The following is a 16,120-nucleotide window of genomic DNA, read 5'->3' as shown; positions in this document are numbered from 1 at the left end:
ACTTGCCTTTTTCACACAATTATAATAGTGACAACACTCTTTTGTTCTTACCCGGAAGGATTTACAGCTTTAGGAAGATTATACCAAGATTATGTTAAACAAAGGTCGCATTTAATGATAACATTTTAGTTTTGGTAGTGTTTCTTGCGCAAATGAAAGATTATAGGCTTGTTTAATAATATACATAGATAGAAGAAGAGGAAATTATTTCAACAGTTTCTATTATAGGGCTAGGCTAGGCTTAGCCAAATTTTACCTAGGCACTTAAGTCTAGATAAATTAATAATCTATGTCTATTTCTAAAGTCTATGTTGTAGAGATTTGATTAAAGCCTTCGTATAAGGGAGACTGCGTAGTTTAATATTGCCTTAAGCTGACAGTAAATAAATAATCTTTACGAATTTGAAAAATGTACATAGTATTTACTTTGTAGATAATAATGATAATCCTAGAGAGAATTCAGAGCGATGTCAAAGATTAGCTCAGTGCGGGGCCGGGTGTAATTTCCGTAATGGCGGCATACAGCTCCGGTGACACAGACAGCTGTAATTACGACTGCGACTAAATACCCGATACCAACTAATTTCAGGCTTCCACCTACACTATGCGCTTGATTGTTTGTTGTTAATTATGTGCTACCTGAATATAAAATAAATATGTATGAGTGCCACTTCGCTTGAATGTGTTAAATGTTTTTTTAGCCACCTACACCTATCCAAAGATCTGATTGACAAGATATATCTAATGTGCCAAAAACAGTGAAATACAGATGGCCATATCTGCTTTTATAAGTTATCTAGTGAAACTCTTTCAGTAAAATATTACCTATTTTATTTTGTTCGATTTCATGCAACATGATAATAATAAATATAACCATTTTATTTATATAAATACCTCACTTTATAATTCTTACATTAACACCGTTTAGGTAAGTAACATATTAAGATGAGATTGATTTTTACCTTTGTTAATCTTCTTTATTTTTGTAATTTAATAAATAAAATGGTTATAGGTATATCATGTTTAAGTGTTTTTCAATCTTAAGTTAAATATATTTACCGTTACATTAAATAGTTTTCGAGTATGGTAGCGCCATCTAGCTTGTAAATAGAAATACAATCGTGAAAACTTTATCTAGATGGCTCTTGAAAGGATTTTATTATTGTATTATTTAATTGAATAAATATTGTGGTTTTATTAAACTATAATTGCGTTATTTTATAAATTAATTTGATCATTATGATCATTAATTGAAACATGTATTCTCAATATTCCTGTGCCAATTGTATTCTTCGTCTTTCAAATATCAATGTCAAGTATGACTTTAAAAAGTGTAACTGTTTGATAGTTTAGAAATTGGGACAGATTCGCTTATTGTTAATTTGTTTTGTACACAAATATTTTAATATTTATTAGAATTTCGAAAAGTCTTTAGTGGTATGATTGGTGTTAAAATGAATACATTTAATGATAATGCTGGGGAACCAGAACAAGACGCTAACTCAGCTTTAACAGAGTTAGACAAAGGTCCGAATAACCTTATATGTTATAAAATACCCGGCTTAAACTTCACTTTTTATAACATTTATTTACAGGACTTAGGTCTGGAAAAGTTGGTGAACAATGCGAAGCAATCGTTCGTTTCCCCCGGTTGTTTGAAAAATACCCATTTCCAATACTTATCAATTCATCATTCCTAAAACTGTCTGACGTATTTCGTATGGGCAATAACTTCTTAAGGTTATGGGTACTGCGAGTTTGTGAACAAAGTGAAAAGCATTTGGATAAAATATTGAACGTAGATGAGTTTCTAAGGAGAGTATTTGGTGTGCTACATTCTAATGACCCAGTTGCTAGGGCATTAGCACTTAGGACTTTGGGCGCTGTCGCAGGAATTATACCAGAACGGCAAAACGTACATCACGCTATAAGGAGAGGCTTGGAGAGTCATGATAATGTTGAAGTGGATGCTGCTATTTATGCAACAACAAAGTTTGCAGCACACTCTAAGTAAGCTGACATAAAATTATGATTATTAAGCGGTATCTAATCAATAAGTTTTTAATAAGCATGTAAACTCCTTTCACCTCACCTTGTCCTCTTTTTTTCAGTACTTTTGCAGTAGCAATGTGCAATAAGCTCTCAGACATGGTAGAATGTGAGAGCACAGGTGCTGAAAGGCGTGCTAAGCTGGTGAGAGCACTAAGGACTGTACATGGAGGAGGTAACTTAAATTTATTGTAACAAGTTCTAAAAGACTATTATTAAATAGTTTAGCTATTCTCCCAAATTAACTATAAGTAAAGCTGAAGTGGTATTCTAAAGTAAATCGTTTTGATCAAATCAATATATATTAATTAACCATACATTGTACACACCGCACCCAACAAATAACAATCTATATGGTGAAAGAATAACACAATATTTGGTTCCCTGATTTATGATAAACTGAAAATACTTAATATAGTGACTGTGGATGTAATTGGATTTAGTGACCGTTTTCAATAATGAATTATTTACATTAGAGTCCACTGTATTTTTTTAAACAATACATAAATAAAAAATTACTATTAAATAAGGTAAGAATACTGTGCTACTAAACAATTAATATTTTTTCCAGCTGTTAGAGCTCAAGGCGTGCTGAAACTTCTGAGATCCTTATTAGAAAGATTTCCATCCTCAAGTTCTGTTAGAGCGGCTATCACAGCTCTCACTGCTATAGCAGCTGACACTGTAGTTCATGTACCAGACCAGGTACATTTGAGTTCTTACAAACATTTGTAATACAAAAATTTGGAGATCAAAAAGAGTTTTGATTTAAATTTTTAGTATTTATATTTCACTAAATAGAGTTGATTAATCAGCCAGCTGTGTACATAAAATAACAATATAACCAACAAAATAAATTATTTCACGTCACTTAAACAAATGATTATATTTTTACCACATCACTTGAACAACAATATTTTTACCAGATTCAGACGTTTAACTATCACAATCAGTTATTGGACTAGATTGTAATATTCAATGTGTCGGTCAAGTGACCACTCATTAAACAATTTGAACTTGAAACATACATTTTCTGTTGTTCATTTAACCCATCTCACTGTGGATGCCCTCTAGTCGTTATAAGGACATAGAAAGTTACTGACTTACCCAAATGTTTCCACAGGTCTTGTAATTGACTTTACATTATATATGTGTATTTAACTAATAAAATTATTACCCAGGTCGAGCTTTTATTAAGCCTAGCCATGAATGACCCCCGTTCGGGAGTACGTCGAGCGGCATTGGTGGGTCTTCTAAAATTGGCCGAACACGCAGCTCTATGGTCAGCGGAATCTATACAGGATCTAGTACGAGCTGCTACGGAGACAAAGGATACAGATCATACTATGTTATGCTTACAAGTTATGCAGGTATTTGCTTAAATTATTTTTATTATTATATTGAATTGAATTATATTTAGATAAATTTACTTTTTTTAGAGTTAACATTTTTTTATGCTTCCAAAGACAATATAGAATCATATCTAATGGAAATCATGGTGCCAGCAGATATCAGCTACCAACAGTATTACATTTATGGCAGCAATTATTGCAATATAAAAATGTTTCAAAACAAAACTAAAAATGTCTCGATTTCTTGTTGTTGGCCAAACAAAGCTGTACCTAAAGTCTATCACGTGAATCGTCGTACAATTATTATTTATTATGGTCTATATAGATTTTGGTCCGTTGTCCGGCGGTGTGTACGGCAGCGGGATGTCCCCGTGCCGGATCTAGTGCCTTACGCCAGTACTGCGCAGACGCCACACTCAGTCTTGACACGCGACACGCTGCCATCGCCGCTGATGTGTTGACCAGGATCGTCGTTCATTGGTATGAATTACTTCAGGCAATGTTATAGTAGAAAAACTAATAATATCAACGTATTACTTTACGCTCTCCAAAAACGAACGAACGTCGCCACAATAATAAAAAAGTGCGTGCGTACAAAGTACACATGTCAAAAGTGAAACTTCATTGTAAATTACTTACTTATTATTAAGGTAAAAGCCCCAATAGATAATCATGTTAATGATAATATGAATAAATAAAAAATCTGCGTTTACTGCACAAGACGTTATGCGAGAGAATTGCCATCTAAAGTTCTAATATGTAACTACTAAACGAATACATCAACCAATAGCGTGTATTTTTTCTTGTTCTTACCCTCTCTCTCTCTCTCAATCTTTCTCACTATAGCTCTCTCCCACCTCTCGCTGCATGGCGCTGTGCGAGATGCGACGTTCGCTCTATCTCACTCTCTCGCTCCATGGCTTTGTTTCATGCTCGCCCGTTCGCCCTTTCTCTCTCTCAATCTTTCTCAGTATAGCTCTCTACCACTCACTCTCTCTCAATCGGTGTCAAACGCTCTCTCCCTTTTCTTCAAAAAAACCCTGCACATCTTCGTGACGCTAATATTGTTATTATTGCGTATTACCCTTAAAAATGTATGCACCTAAAAAGTGTCACTTTAAAAAGACAGCTGGAGCCCACGAACACCCACGTTGCGAAAACTGAAAAGGACAAAACCATTTTAACTAGAGAATTAATGTTATTGTACACTTTCTTATGTTAAATATTCTTATTAGTAAATTATATAAGACTTAAATTACTTATTATTATAGATAGGTATTTTTATGATCATGCTTCAATGGGTTCACGAGTACAATACTTCAAATTTAATTGTTAATTTGTTGATTGCAGCAACAAATTAATTATTTATTTATTAATAACTGCTTATATATTAACATACGTAAAAATCCTGTATAAAATTTTTTAAGGAATAAAGTACAAATAAAAACTAACACACTACGCTATAAATTAGATTGAAATATAAATAAAAAATTAAGCTTAGTTTTGTTTTTATATATTTGTATATGTTCTCGCTAATTGTCGTTTATGTTGTCGTCGGAGGTACTAAATAACTTAGTAGAACATAAGTACATGTGACTCGAATGATAAAGCATTTCTAACTATTTATTTTAAAAACTTTTTATATACTATGTACAGCAATTGCCAGAAAAGTATCTGTTACACCTATCGTTGAACATTATTTATTTTAAGTCCCTCTTTGTTATTTTTATTACCATAGCTTGTTCAGTGTCGTACCCATACATTGGACAGTCTTTCAGGACATGTAGCACCATCTCTTCAGTGGTATACGACGCAAACATGTCAGTCTGAATTGAAAGGTGACCTGGAGCAAATCAAGCTTAGAAGTATTAGACTAGATTGATATAAATGTTTCATCATACTAAGTTATATAAATTTGTCTATGAACAGTTACCAAGAAACTTTACCAGTAGACGGCGCAGATTTAATGTTGGCTCTAGAATCTCTGGTCATATCTACGGGAAATGCTCCACAACAGAACATAAGGCCACTGAGGATTGCCTTGCGATGTTTGGTAAGTGGTCAACATTCTTATACCAACTTACCATACAATAAATAAATTCATTTTTTTTTCTGTAATATTTTGTTGATGGTGCGATGAAAAGAGACACAACTGTGCAAAAAACTAAATTTAGTTTTAATGGGTTCAGAGTCTAAACTTACTTAGACCATTTCGCTGGCTTAGTGATTAGATGTAACTAGATTTTTTTAACTGTCTACGTATAGTAAAAAAAAGTCTTCACGAAACAAATAAATATAGTTTAATTCTTAAGAGAAGTGACATGGCGGCTATGCGAATATTTTTAAGATCTTTAAGTTTTTTCATATTACCGTCGAACTATAATGACGAAACACGTATCAACATAATAATTAAGGAAATTAAGCATTGTATTTTCAAATCCAATGATACGCATAATCACTTCAATAATTCTGAAAAACGCCATCAAAGTTATTCCGGCCGCTAAGGTTATATTCAACTTCTCGAACTTAGCCTGTGGCGACTTTAGACCAGTCAGTGCTTCGACTAGTCGATGATCCTATCGTTAGGTACATATACTTACAGTATTATATACTTCAGTACATAGGTACTCATTGAAATCTGATATCAAGGAATTTTGAGCATTTAAAAAACTTATAATGATTTGTAAAATTGCCAATCAAATTTTATTACCTATTTTTTCAAACAAGGATGTTTAAAAATCATAGGTTCAATTAAGTACGGCGGAACCAATGTTGTACGCAGAGCGAACTGCCGCAGTAGTGGGAGCTCAATTGTCAACGACAAGAGAAGAGGCCGGGGGCAAACGACAGGTGGCGCTGCTCGAGGCTCTGGCAGCTTTGGCTGGATCGCACTGTGCGCCTGCGCTTCAGTTCTTGCTACCAGCTTTGGAGGCCACTAAGTAAGAATGTATATAACATATTTGCTTTACATTATTGTCGATTATTAAAATAGATAACTCTTGTTTGCATCATATTCGAGTAACAAGACGGATTTTATAATATCAAAAAAGGAAAGAAAAACACAAATAATGGACATTACTTATCAATTGTTATTATGTAATCAGGACTGCTCCACCGCATTATGCTGAGCCAGTGCCGGTTACAACCACAACACACACACATTACACACTTAAAATGTTTAATTCCTTTTTCTAATTTTTTTATTATAATATTAGTTTGTGTGTTTCTGTGTGTGTGCTTCTTTACCGTATAAATGTTATATCTGTCAAATTTTCAATATAAATATAGCCTATGTTATTCTGGGATAATCTAGCTTTCTCATGGCGTTCAGGATGAATGCCTTGGCGAACCTCGAGAGCCCATATCTCTAAATAGCAGAGCTTTGAGGGTAGATCCAGCCCCACAGTCCCAGCGTCAAGCTGACATCTAATTTCCACCTCATTAAGGAAAAAAAGCAATCTAATGATGAAATATGTTGCAATCGTTTTTTTTTTTGAGTTTATTCATATTATTAGTATTGATGAGTATGTAAATCGGAGAACTCATTCGCCTGGTTTTTAATACCAGTCCTCCATAGAGGTAAGCGTAAGATTAGTATTTCTCAAAGATTTTTTTTTTATTTTTAGTTCTAAAATATTGCTTTTTCTTTACCTTACCGTGTATTTTAAAGGGAAGCATCACTAACTGACCCTTCATACGATGGCACAACCCTAGTGCTGATCTGCACTGTCTTACTCCAAGAGAGATCCAGAGCTGCCCTCGCTATGAAGCTAAATTCTTCTTGGATGAAGAGGATCCACGATGCTATTACCGGAGCCGATGGCTGGACCAGATATAGGGTTGCTAAAGCGGCTTTAAGGTAATCAAGTTTCTTGTTTATGTACATATTATATTGAATTAAATAATAAAATAAGACGGTACCTCTGTAAAGGCAAACAATTAAGAAAGGAAACGTTCATATATATAACTTATACTCCGCTTTATAATAGGTAGATTAAAGTTATTACTGTATCGGTTGCCATGGATACGGCATTAGACATACATGGTGGTATATATGTCGCAGTAAAGTAGTTCAATTAGAGAGTTAATTGAATCTCTAGACAGTAAATTAAATGTCGACAAGTGAGTGAACGAAACGTTTAACGAGTTTCCTAAACGTTACGGCAAAAAGACTAACCTAACCTAAACATTTACAATAAAGCAAAACACGGAATATCCAAGCTCTCAGTTCTTCACGATCGCGCCGAAATAACAATACAAATGAAGTAATCATGGCGAAGTCTTTTTTTAATATCTTGTTTACATTATTAATCAACACGCTGGCTTTCGTGCTTTTGACGCTGCTTTATTTAAATCAAATTGCTAGCGACTTGATTGAATATCGACATTTAATTAACAGTCTAGAGATTCAATTAACTCTCTGATTTTTACTTTACCGCGACATATATATATATATTGTATTAGTATTTCCTTATATGTATCTAGAAACTTCTGTTCACTTATCATATTTAAATTAATTTGGCCTATATATATAATGAAATTGTAATTATTATACAGATATGGGCACCATAATCTAGCGGCGGACATATTGAAACGTCTCTCCGAGGAAGCCCCAAGCGAGTCGGCCCAACGCTGGCTCATAGCGCTCTATAGGGCTGCCGCTGCTGATGCTAAACTTTTGGAGGATGGTGAGTATTGCTTTATTTGAACATGTGCTGCCACCAAAGCGGAGACGGTATGTATGAAAATCATCGTAACGAGTGTAGCGGAGTCCGTTCCGCTCGCAGTGGAAGGCGGGCATTATAGTCTTTCGAGTATTTTTATTCATGGCAGTCCAAGGGACAATAGTCGAACATTTTTTCAATGTTTACGCGGGCTTACTAGCCAAGATAAGTATTCTGAACTTTCCATGATTTTGCATTGAATTAACCTATGTTCTTAATATGTTAGTAAGTTTGATTTTGTCAAATTTTAAAAGCCGGTTATTGAAATTGTTTTTGTACGTACGTAGTATTTGTAGTAGTTTGAATAAAATTATACCAAGTGAAAGTAAACATTTTTTTTTACCGGATTAAAGCTATTTGTATTATTATAAACTTATAATTATTTACATAATTTTAAATTACACAATACAATAGAGGACACCGTGACTCATTTCTGCAAAAACCCGTCATCTTTTAGTCGATACCAACTCCGGGGAAATAAATACAGATAACACAACTTTCTCTACAGCTGTGATACTTTTGCATTCAACACCTTTTGTCTTCAGTCACCGTGACCACGCACGCTGTAAAGCACGCGAAACGTCGGAAAAATTAAAATTTAAAATTATGTAAATAATTATAAATTAATAATAATACAAATAGCTTTAATGCGTTTAAAAAAAATGTTTTCTTTCAATGTGTAAAAGCTATGTTAACCAAAGACAATACCAACTTACAAGAAATCTCTTCTACAGCTACCAGTTTATATAGACGCATTTAAATTAGTATTTTTTGGCGGTCCTTCGAAACGGAATGGTTCCATAAGTGGCTTACTAAAAGCTAAACTTAAACTAAAATAATTATGATAATATAATAGAAACTATAAACATTTGTATGGGAAAAAACTATCGTAAATCTTGTGCTATGAGAACAGTGAAGACCCTAATTCAATGTTGAGTTTGGTGCATCTTCATTATTGAAGCGTGTCTTGTTCTGTGCCAGATGCAGAAATTTTGTCGCAGTTTCAATACTTAGATATTATCTTTCTACCAACACATAATTCATTTCATGTCAAGGCAGAACACGTTGCCCAGGTATGCAACATTCAACTTGATAGAAAAGTAACACAGTATCAGCGTATATTGGTACTGTTTTATAATGAATAAGTATTGTATATGTGGTATAATTTGTAGGCATCAGTGGGCTAGAAGAAGCAAGTGCTGGATGGGAGGCATTCGGCGACGCCGGCCTTTCCACTGGGCGAGGGGGGGTTTGCTCTGCGGGCTGCGGGGGTTGTGCCGCTTGTTCTCCTCTAGCTGCAGCCTGGGCCAGTGCGAGGGCAACAGCTTTAATGGCCTTAGCTAGAACCGCTGCGGCCGCAAGGGCAGTTTACACGCAACCTCCACCGGCTATTGCGCTTGCGCATGCGCAGGTAAGAAACTTAACATTTCAATTGACAAATGTTATTTTTTGTCGATTTAATACAAAAATCTTATTCCTCGCATCTTTACTACCCATAGTTACTGATTGATGTACTAGAAAGATAACTGCAAATAGTAATTTCTATTTATGTTACTACAAGGAATAAATTCTTTTTAAAATAATACTTATCTATTTTGTAATCCTACAGCTAGCATATATTATATATATGACAAAAACAATTATACTTAAAATAAAGCCAAAAATGCGTACTTAATATATACAAAATGGCTCAAATATTTACGAAAAGAAAAAGCAATAAAAATTATTAAATGCAGTTAACTCAACTGTGAGGACGTGTATGTGGGGTGTGCTCATGATGCAGGTTATTTAGCGCTATGGATAATCTTGTTGCAAGGAGTATTAAAAGTATCCAAGCATATTCTTCGATAACTTTAACAGGCAGCCCGCGATCCCGCCTCACGTGCAGGCGCGTGCGTTACAGCGTTACGTCGAGCGGCACGAGCGCTCAACTCTTTAGCGCAACGATACGGCGCCATTTCCCGGACCGCCTTCCACGCTCATCATTCTACGCACAGACTGTTCAATATGTATCCTTTTTACATTCGGATTGAGGAATTTTATTATTCACGGGCCCATGGCCAACGTACTGAGTTATATTTTGATGTTATAAGTAGAAATGAAACGGATTTTCGGTAACTATCCGGTACCAGATACAAAACTACTACCCTGCTGGATACCGGATTTCAACTAATTGCGAGGTAAAGATTGAAGGCACATTTGTTTAACATAGAGCTACTCAAACTGCAGTAAAGGAAAATTATAATGCATAGATACGAATTCATCTACGTAAGTATTAAGTTTGGGTATTGTACCCAAACTGACCAACACTTGACTGTGTTCGGCAGGATATTCGGCTATCCGGCTTTAAAGTTGGCCGAGTATTCGGTAACCCGTACATCATCTATCCGTTTCATCTCTAGTTACACAAGATACGTAAGAACAAAATACAACCAGAATTATAAAATAACGTATCTGACGCAAGCCGGTTACCTCACGATGTTTTCCTTCACCGTTCGAATGTTAAATACGCACATGTATGAAAGTGCATTATTGCATAGCCAGGGATTGATACCACCTCAGTGATGAGAGTTGCACGCTGAAGTCACTAGGCCAACACTGCACTCAATATTTATTAATTTATTATAACTTATTAATAATAACTCAATTTGTTCACACTTACCAAACGAACCACCAAACAATAAATACTTCTCGACCGTATCTTCTTTATGGTATGTTTCCTTATCCAACCCAGTTCTCAGTACACGTACAGCCAGTTGGCTCAATTCCTAGAACGGATAACCATGAGCCAAGTGGAAAGACCGGAACTCACTAACAAAGAGCTGAAGCCGACCAGTCTCGAAGAGTCGATAGCTCTGTCTCCATCGGTTGCTCTGGCGGAAATATCTGCCAAACTTTTTGACAACCCTACCACTGGATCCGGAATTTCGCATAGGGTATATATATTATACATTTTATTTTAGAGTTAAGTTCTGAAAGGGTCTTTTTTAATAGCTAGGTTGGCTTTCTTTGTTTCCTATTAAATTGAAAAAAAATTACACATCTGAATTATTTTTTTAATAAAATAACAATTGTTTTGTGTTATAATAATAGTGGTTGCCTGGAAGAAATCGATCAAAAGCGAAAAGCCAGTTGCCTTCCTTTTCATTAAATTATATCAATTATAATGTATTTCTAAATAAATAAAAATACTTTTGTTATAGTGTATGGTATAAACACTCAATTTTATTGTCAAGATATAAACAATGATAATAAAAAACAGCAAGAAATTACCTTTATTTTTTTAAAATTAAAATTAATCAGCACTACAGGTCAGTGAACTCCTGTAAGAAAAGAAAACAAAAGAAGATGCTTAATAATAGAAACGTCTGTCGGAATCTATGATAATTAATAATCAAGTTTACTGGCAGCATCTAGAAGCAGTGATAGCGGCGGTACGCGCATGTGCAGTGGGTGCAGTGTGGCCACGCTGCGTGTGCGCAGGCGGAGGCGCGGCAGCTCTTTGTCGCGTCTCCCTGTCTCCCCCTTGGAGGCCTCCACCGGCGGATCACGCTGCCGCTCTGCCTCTGTCGCACAGGCTGGCTCTGAATTTAGAAGGAGTCATATTGCCACCGCATAGGTAATCCTTTAAAATGAGTTTGATGTCTGCTCATGCATGAGTTCATGGTGATAGTCCACTATTGCTCAGTGTTGAAGCCTAGTCAGCACTGGAGATTTTTTGTGTGTATTGATTGATTTTCATTTTTGACCATATAAATATATCAATTGTACTTTTTCATTTTAATCTGTTAATTTATGTACCTATGTAAAATTAAGTCTAAAATTAGGTCCTTACATACGAAACGTTTTGCCGTGCCTCATTTTTTAAATGCGCCAACATCGCAACAGAGAAAACGCGTTGGGCGAAGAAAGTGCGTTTTTATGTAGCTTATTTGATTGCATACTTTATGATTACATAGGTAATTTAATTAATATATAACTAATAATAATATCAAACTACCTTCAATGACGCAAAATATATAAATATTAAATTTTTATTTAACGTATTTGACTAACTTAACGTAACGTCTAATAATAGAGGACGTCCACAGTGAGTTTTCCCTCGCGGTCGGTCATGAGCCTATTATTTAATCTCGCTCCAAAACTTTTTCTGGCTCTCTTTGCCTCATCTGCAACTGTACGAGGCCAGGTTTGCCTGGACCGGCCACGCTTCCGCTTTCCTTGCGGGCTCCACTGTTTGCTTGGGAATATGATAGAGCTCCCTATAGCTAATCGGGGTTTCTCAGCTGCGCTTCGAAGTTGTTTCTTAGAGATCTTTTCGGGCCAGTAGATGCCCAGAATACGAAAAAGACAGTGGATGACGAAGACATGTAGTCTTAGGTGACCTTCCCCGTTTCAGAACCATAGAGCAACACAGATTTGACGTTGGATTTAACATATTTGATTCCAGATAAACCAAATAACTGAGCTATATATTGTATTTATTCTAGCAACAAGAAGAAACCAATAAGACAAGTCAAAGGCGTACAGATAACTGTGACAGCGACACCGCATCCGCGGACCAATGAAAAGGTTTAAAATAAAAATAGTCTGTATACGAGTACTAACTAGGATTAGATTAAGTCCATGTGTCCATGTCTCCGATGTACGATGTACGATGTACACGACATCCGATGGAGTGAATTTCCAAATTTCCATTCTTCTCATCGTCGCCAAAATTTTCCAACCCCTCGCCGTTTTCCCTTCTATTCCATCTTCCCAGATTTTTTATATATTAATAATTTATACCATATTTTGACACTGAGTGGCAATCTTAAACAAGGTTATCAGCGCAGAGTCAGAGCAAGAACAGTGTTGGCTTCAGCGTGCAACCCTCATCCTTGAGGTCGTAGGTTCGATCCCATCTGTGCACCACTGCACTTTCTTTCTACGTGCGCATTTAACATTCGCTTGCACGGTGAAAGAAAAAATCGTGAGGAAATCGGCTCGCCTTAGACCCAAGAAGTCGACGGCGTGTCTCAGACATAGGAGGCTGATCACCTACTTGACAGATGATCATGAAATATATACAGAAATCTGAGGCCTAGACCTAAAAAGGTTGTAGTGCCACTGGTTTCAACAATGGATGTGTTGTTGAAACCAGTGGCATAAATTTAGTAAAGCTGAATTGGGCCCATTTATGTTCAGTCATTTTGGTTTGACCAAATATTATATATGAAAGTTAATACGAGATATTTGTATGAATTGACGATTTTTCTATATAGATTTAGCATAATAGTTATTATAATAGAATATTTTTTATAGAAATTATATATATATAGAATAATTTCTATAACACTTCATTACCACATCATATCATCATATCATTCTGGGTCACCAATGTACCTTATTTGGTATTCGTGTCTTTATAAGGAGTATTGTAATGAAAGGCTCTTCAAGACACAACTATTTAATACGAATGTTGGTACAATACTAATCTATATTAAAACATCAATACATTTGTATTAATCATGTAGGCACAGTGTTTTTTGGTTCTAAGATATTCCGGTTTCCTTACTGTGTCAGTATTAATGGCTCACATGACGTCTGGAGTTCCACGGCATGTTGCCGCGCACTACAGGCATCTCCAAACCGTGACGCCTTGGGGGCCTTCAACAGCGCTGCGTTGAAGACTGACAATTCTACACTTCAACTTCCTATAAAAAATTATCTATTTATCTATTGGTTACGTCATGGTTGACAATGTTGCCCTCAAGAATGCTTCTAAAACTACAATATATTCATGGTTGTTCTATTTGTCACTCCAGACAGTGGAATTAACGAACATCCCACCAGTATTGACCGCCGTTCAGACAGTAACCCCGATACGAGATTTTTTCTCCGCCCAGCAATTGGTCAGTGTAAACGCGGCCGGGCTGTATACGGTGGCAGTGGAAGCCGCTTTCGTCGACGATAAAGGGGAGTTGTGGAATACGGGACCCAGGTCGTCTATTGTCATTAAGGTAGATACCGTGTAATTTATTTATATCTACTAATTTTTAAAAGGCCGGCAACGCACTCGCGAGGGATCTGACATTGATAGTGTCCATGTTCGGCGGTATCATTTAACGTCAGGTGAGCCTCCTGCCCGTTTGCCCCCTGTTCTTTAAAAGTATAATAAAACAATTAAAAATAACAATAAAAAGTAATTGTACACGTTTAACGAGAGAACACAGAATGCTTTAAACTATTTATACATAGCAGTATAAATAATAAACCAAAAATATGAGATCAAAAAAGCCAGAAAAATTATTGTTTGGTTAGTAGATGTTGGAAGAGATAGTTATGTATATATAAATATTGAGACTGCGTTTTTATATTAAAATATATCGAAAAATCTTAATATAATTTTATTTTAATAAAAAAGTATTCCTCTTGTACGAGCCAAGGCTGTACATTTTGCTCACTCAGGCTTTCTTAGTTTATAAGCGTGATGATCCCTATGTACGTCCCAAGGTAACCTTCTTGCTCTTTTACAATCGTGACAACTTCCTATGTTTGTAGTTGCCATGGATGTACATTTCGATCACTTATAAGCGTGACGAGTTACGTCCCGAGAGTATAGCCCGACGCAGGCACTCTCTTCTACATACAGTTATTCGCTCATAGCGATTAACTAAATCATGGGAGTTACACCCCGAGAGCATAGCCAGACGTAGGCACTCTCTTTGATTGTTAAATTGTATTCATTCGGTACTTAGCAATTAGTACGTCATTATTTCGCTCATATTCTATTGTAACACGCGAGTGGTTAATATAGAGTAAATCAATAAATCTCTATTATTTAAAGCATCCCGGTGACCCAGGAACCGTACACCTCTTTTTCACGTTGATTAATTATAATTAATGCGAGTTGATGGTGTGTCATTCCGTACTTTCGGTAATTTTCATACAGTCATAATTAAGGATACTGTATATATATATTTTTAAATAATAATATATTTTAGTTATAGTATAATGACTATTATACTTAACGTCCTATAATAGAGGACGTCCACAGTGAGTTTTCCCTCGCGGTCGGTCATGAGCCTATTATTTAATCTCGCTCCAAATCTTTTTCTGGCTCTCTTTGCCTCATCTGCAACTGTACGAGGCCAGGTTTGCCTGGACCGGCCACGCTTCCGCTTTCCTTGCGGGCTCCACTGTTTGCTTGGGAATATGATAGAGCTCCCTATAGCTAATCGGGTTTAATGTATAATATTGGGTAAGCATACAATGTTAGCCAATATGTGGCTAACATTGTATGCTTTTTTATGGAGGATGAGAAATAACTATTAAACATCAAAACGGGTCTACAAGAACAAAATTGCATCTGAATAATTCTTGTTTATCCGTGAAATGTTTTTGATGATGTCAATATAAGAATAAGCGTTGTAATATATACTATTTTCATTTCGCAGGCTCATGAAGATCCAAGTACTAAGGGCAACGCACAAACGACTAGAAGTCGGTTTTAGATATAAGATAGTCTTGTGTATAATAAATATTTTTAATCGTGTTTTTTATGTATTACAAGAAATTGAAGTCTTATTAAACAATTAACACAGTATGCGTTTGTAATGTATACCTATATACCCAGCGGAAAAATTCTGGCAACTCAAACTAAAATTTATTTAAATCACATTTATTAAATTCTATTTATATGTATAATATGGGTGTGTTTTCTTATTTCATACATAGTCTAGGTTAGTTATTTCACTCCAGATATTTATATTGTCGTTAGCCCATAGTTTTAGTCCTGTATCTTTATATTTAGTGAATCTTCACTACATTCCACTTTGACAAGTTTCACCCAACAAAGACAAACCAAAACGTATCGGCAATTAAAAAAGTAACAGAAAAACGTTTTTTTTTTTTAATATCTTGAAACAAAATGACTACTTTCTGTTTGTCAATTGATATTGACATACGGAAGTCATAGAACGCGCTCAGTGTCATAACTGAATTGTTGTGTCG

At 35.6% G+C, this 16,120-nt stretch overlaps 1 protein-coding gene across 1 annotated transcript; it reads left to right on the top strand.

The window, feature by feature from the left end:
• Positions 1-1,368: 1,368 nt before the first annotated feature.
• Positions 1,369-15,711, top strand: LOC123719995 (integrator complex subunit 7). The gene is made up of 17 exons (XM_045676373.1): positions 1,369-1,527; positions 1,596-2,010; positions 2,112-2,224; positions 2,621-2,754; positions 3,231-3,419; positions 3,727-3,881; positions 5,331-5,454; positions 6,147-6,340; positions 7,072-7,260; positions 7,959-8,089; positions 9,298-9,536; positions 9,986-10,134; positions 10,860-11,061; positions 11,536-11,744; positions 12,616-12,697; positions 13,933-14,127; positions 15,565-15,711. Exons 1-17 carry the CDS (start codon positions 1,440-1,442, stop codon positions 15,619-15,621), a joined length of 2,865 nt encoding a protein of 954 aa, XP_045532329.1. The 5' UTR covers positions 1,369-1,439; the 3' UTR covers positions 15,622-15,711.
• The last annotated feature ends 409 nt before the right edge of the window (positions 15,712-16,120 follow it).

Source organism: Pieris brassicae, chromosome 2, assembly GCF_905147105.1.
Source record: "Pieris brassicae chromosome 2, ilPieBrab1.1, whole genome shotgun sequence".
Classification (NCBI taxonomy): domain Eukaryota; kingdom Metazoa; phylum Arthropoda; class Insecta; order Lepidoptera; family Pieridae; genus Pieris; species Pieris brassicae.
Note: the sequence above shows the minus strand (reverse complement) of the source record. Positions and strands in the feature narration are given on the sequence as shown.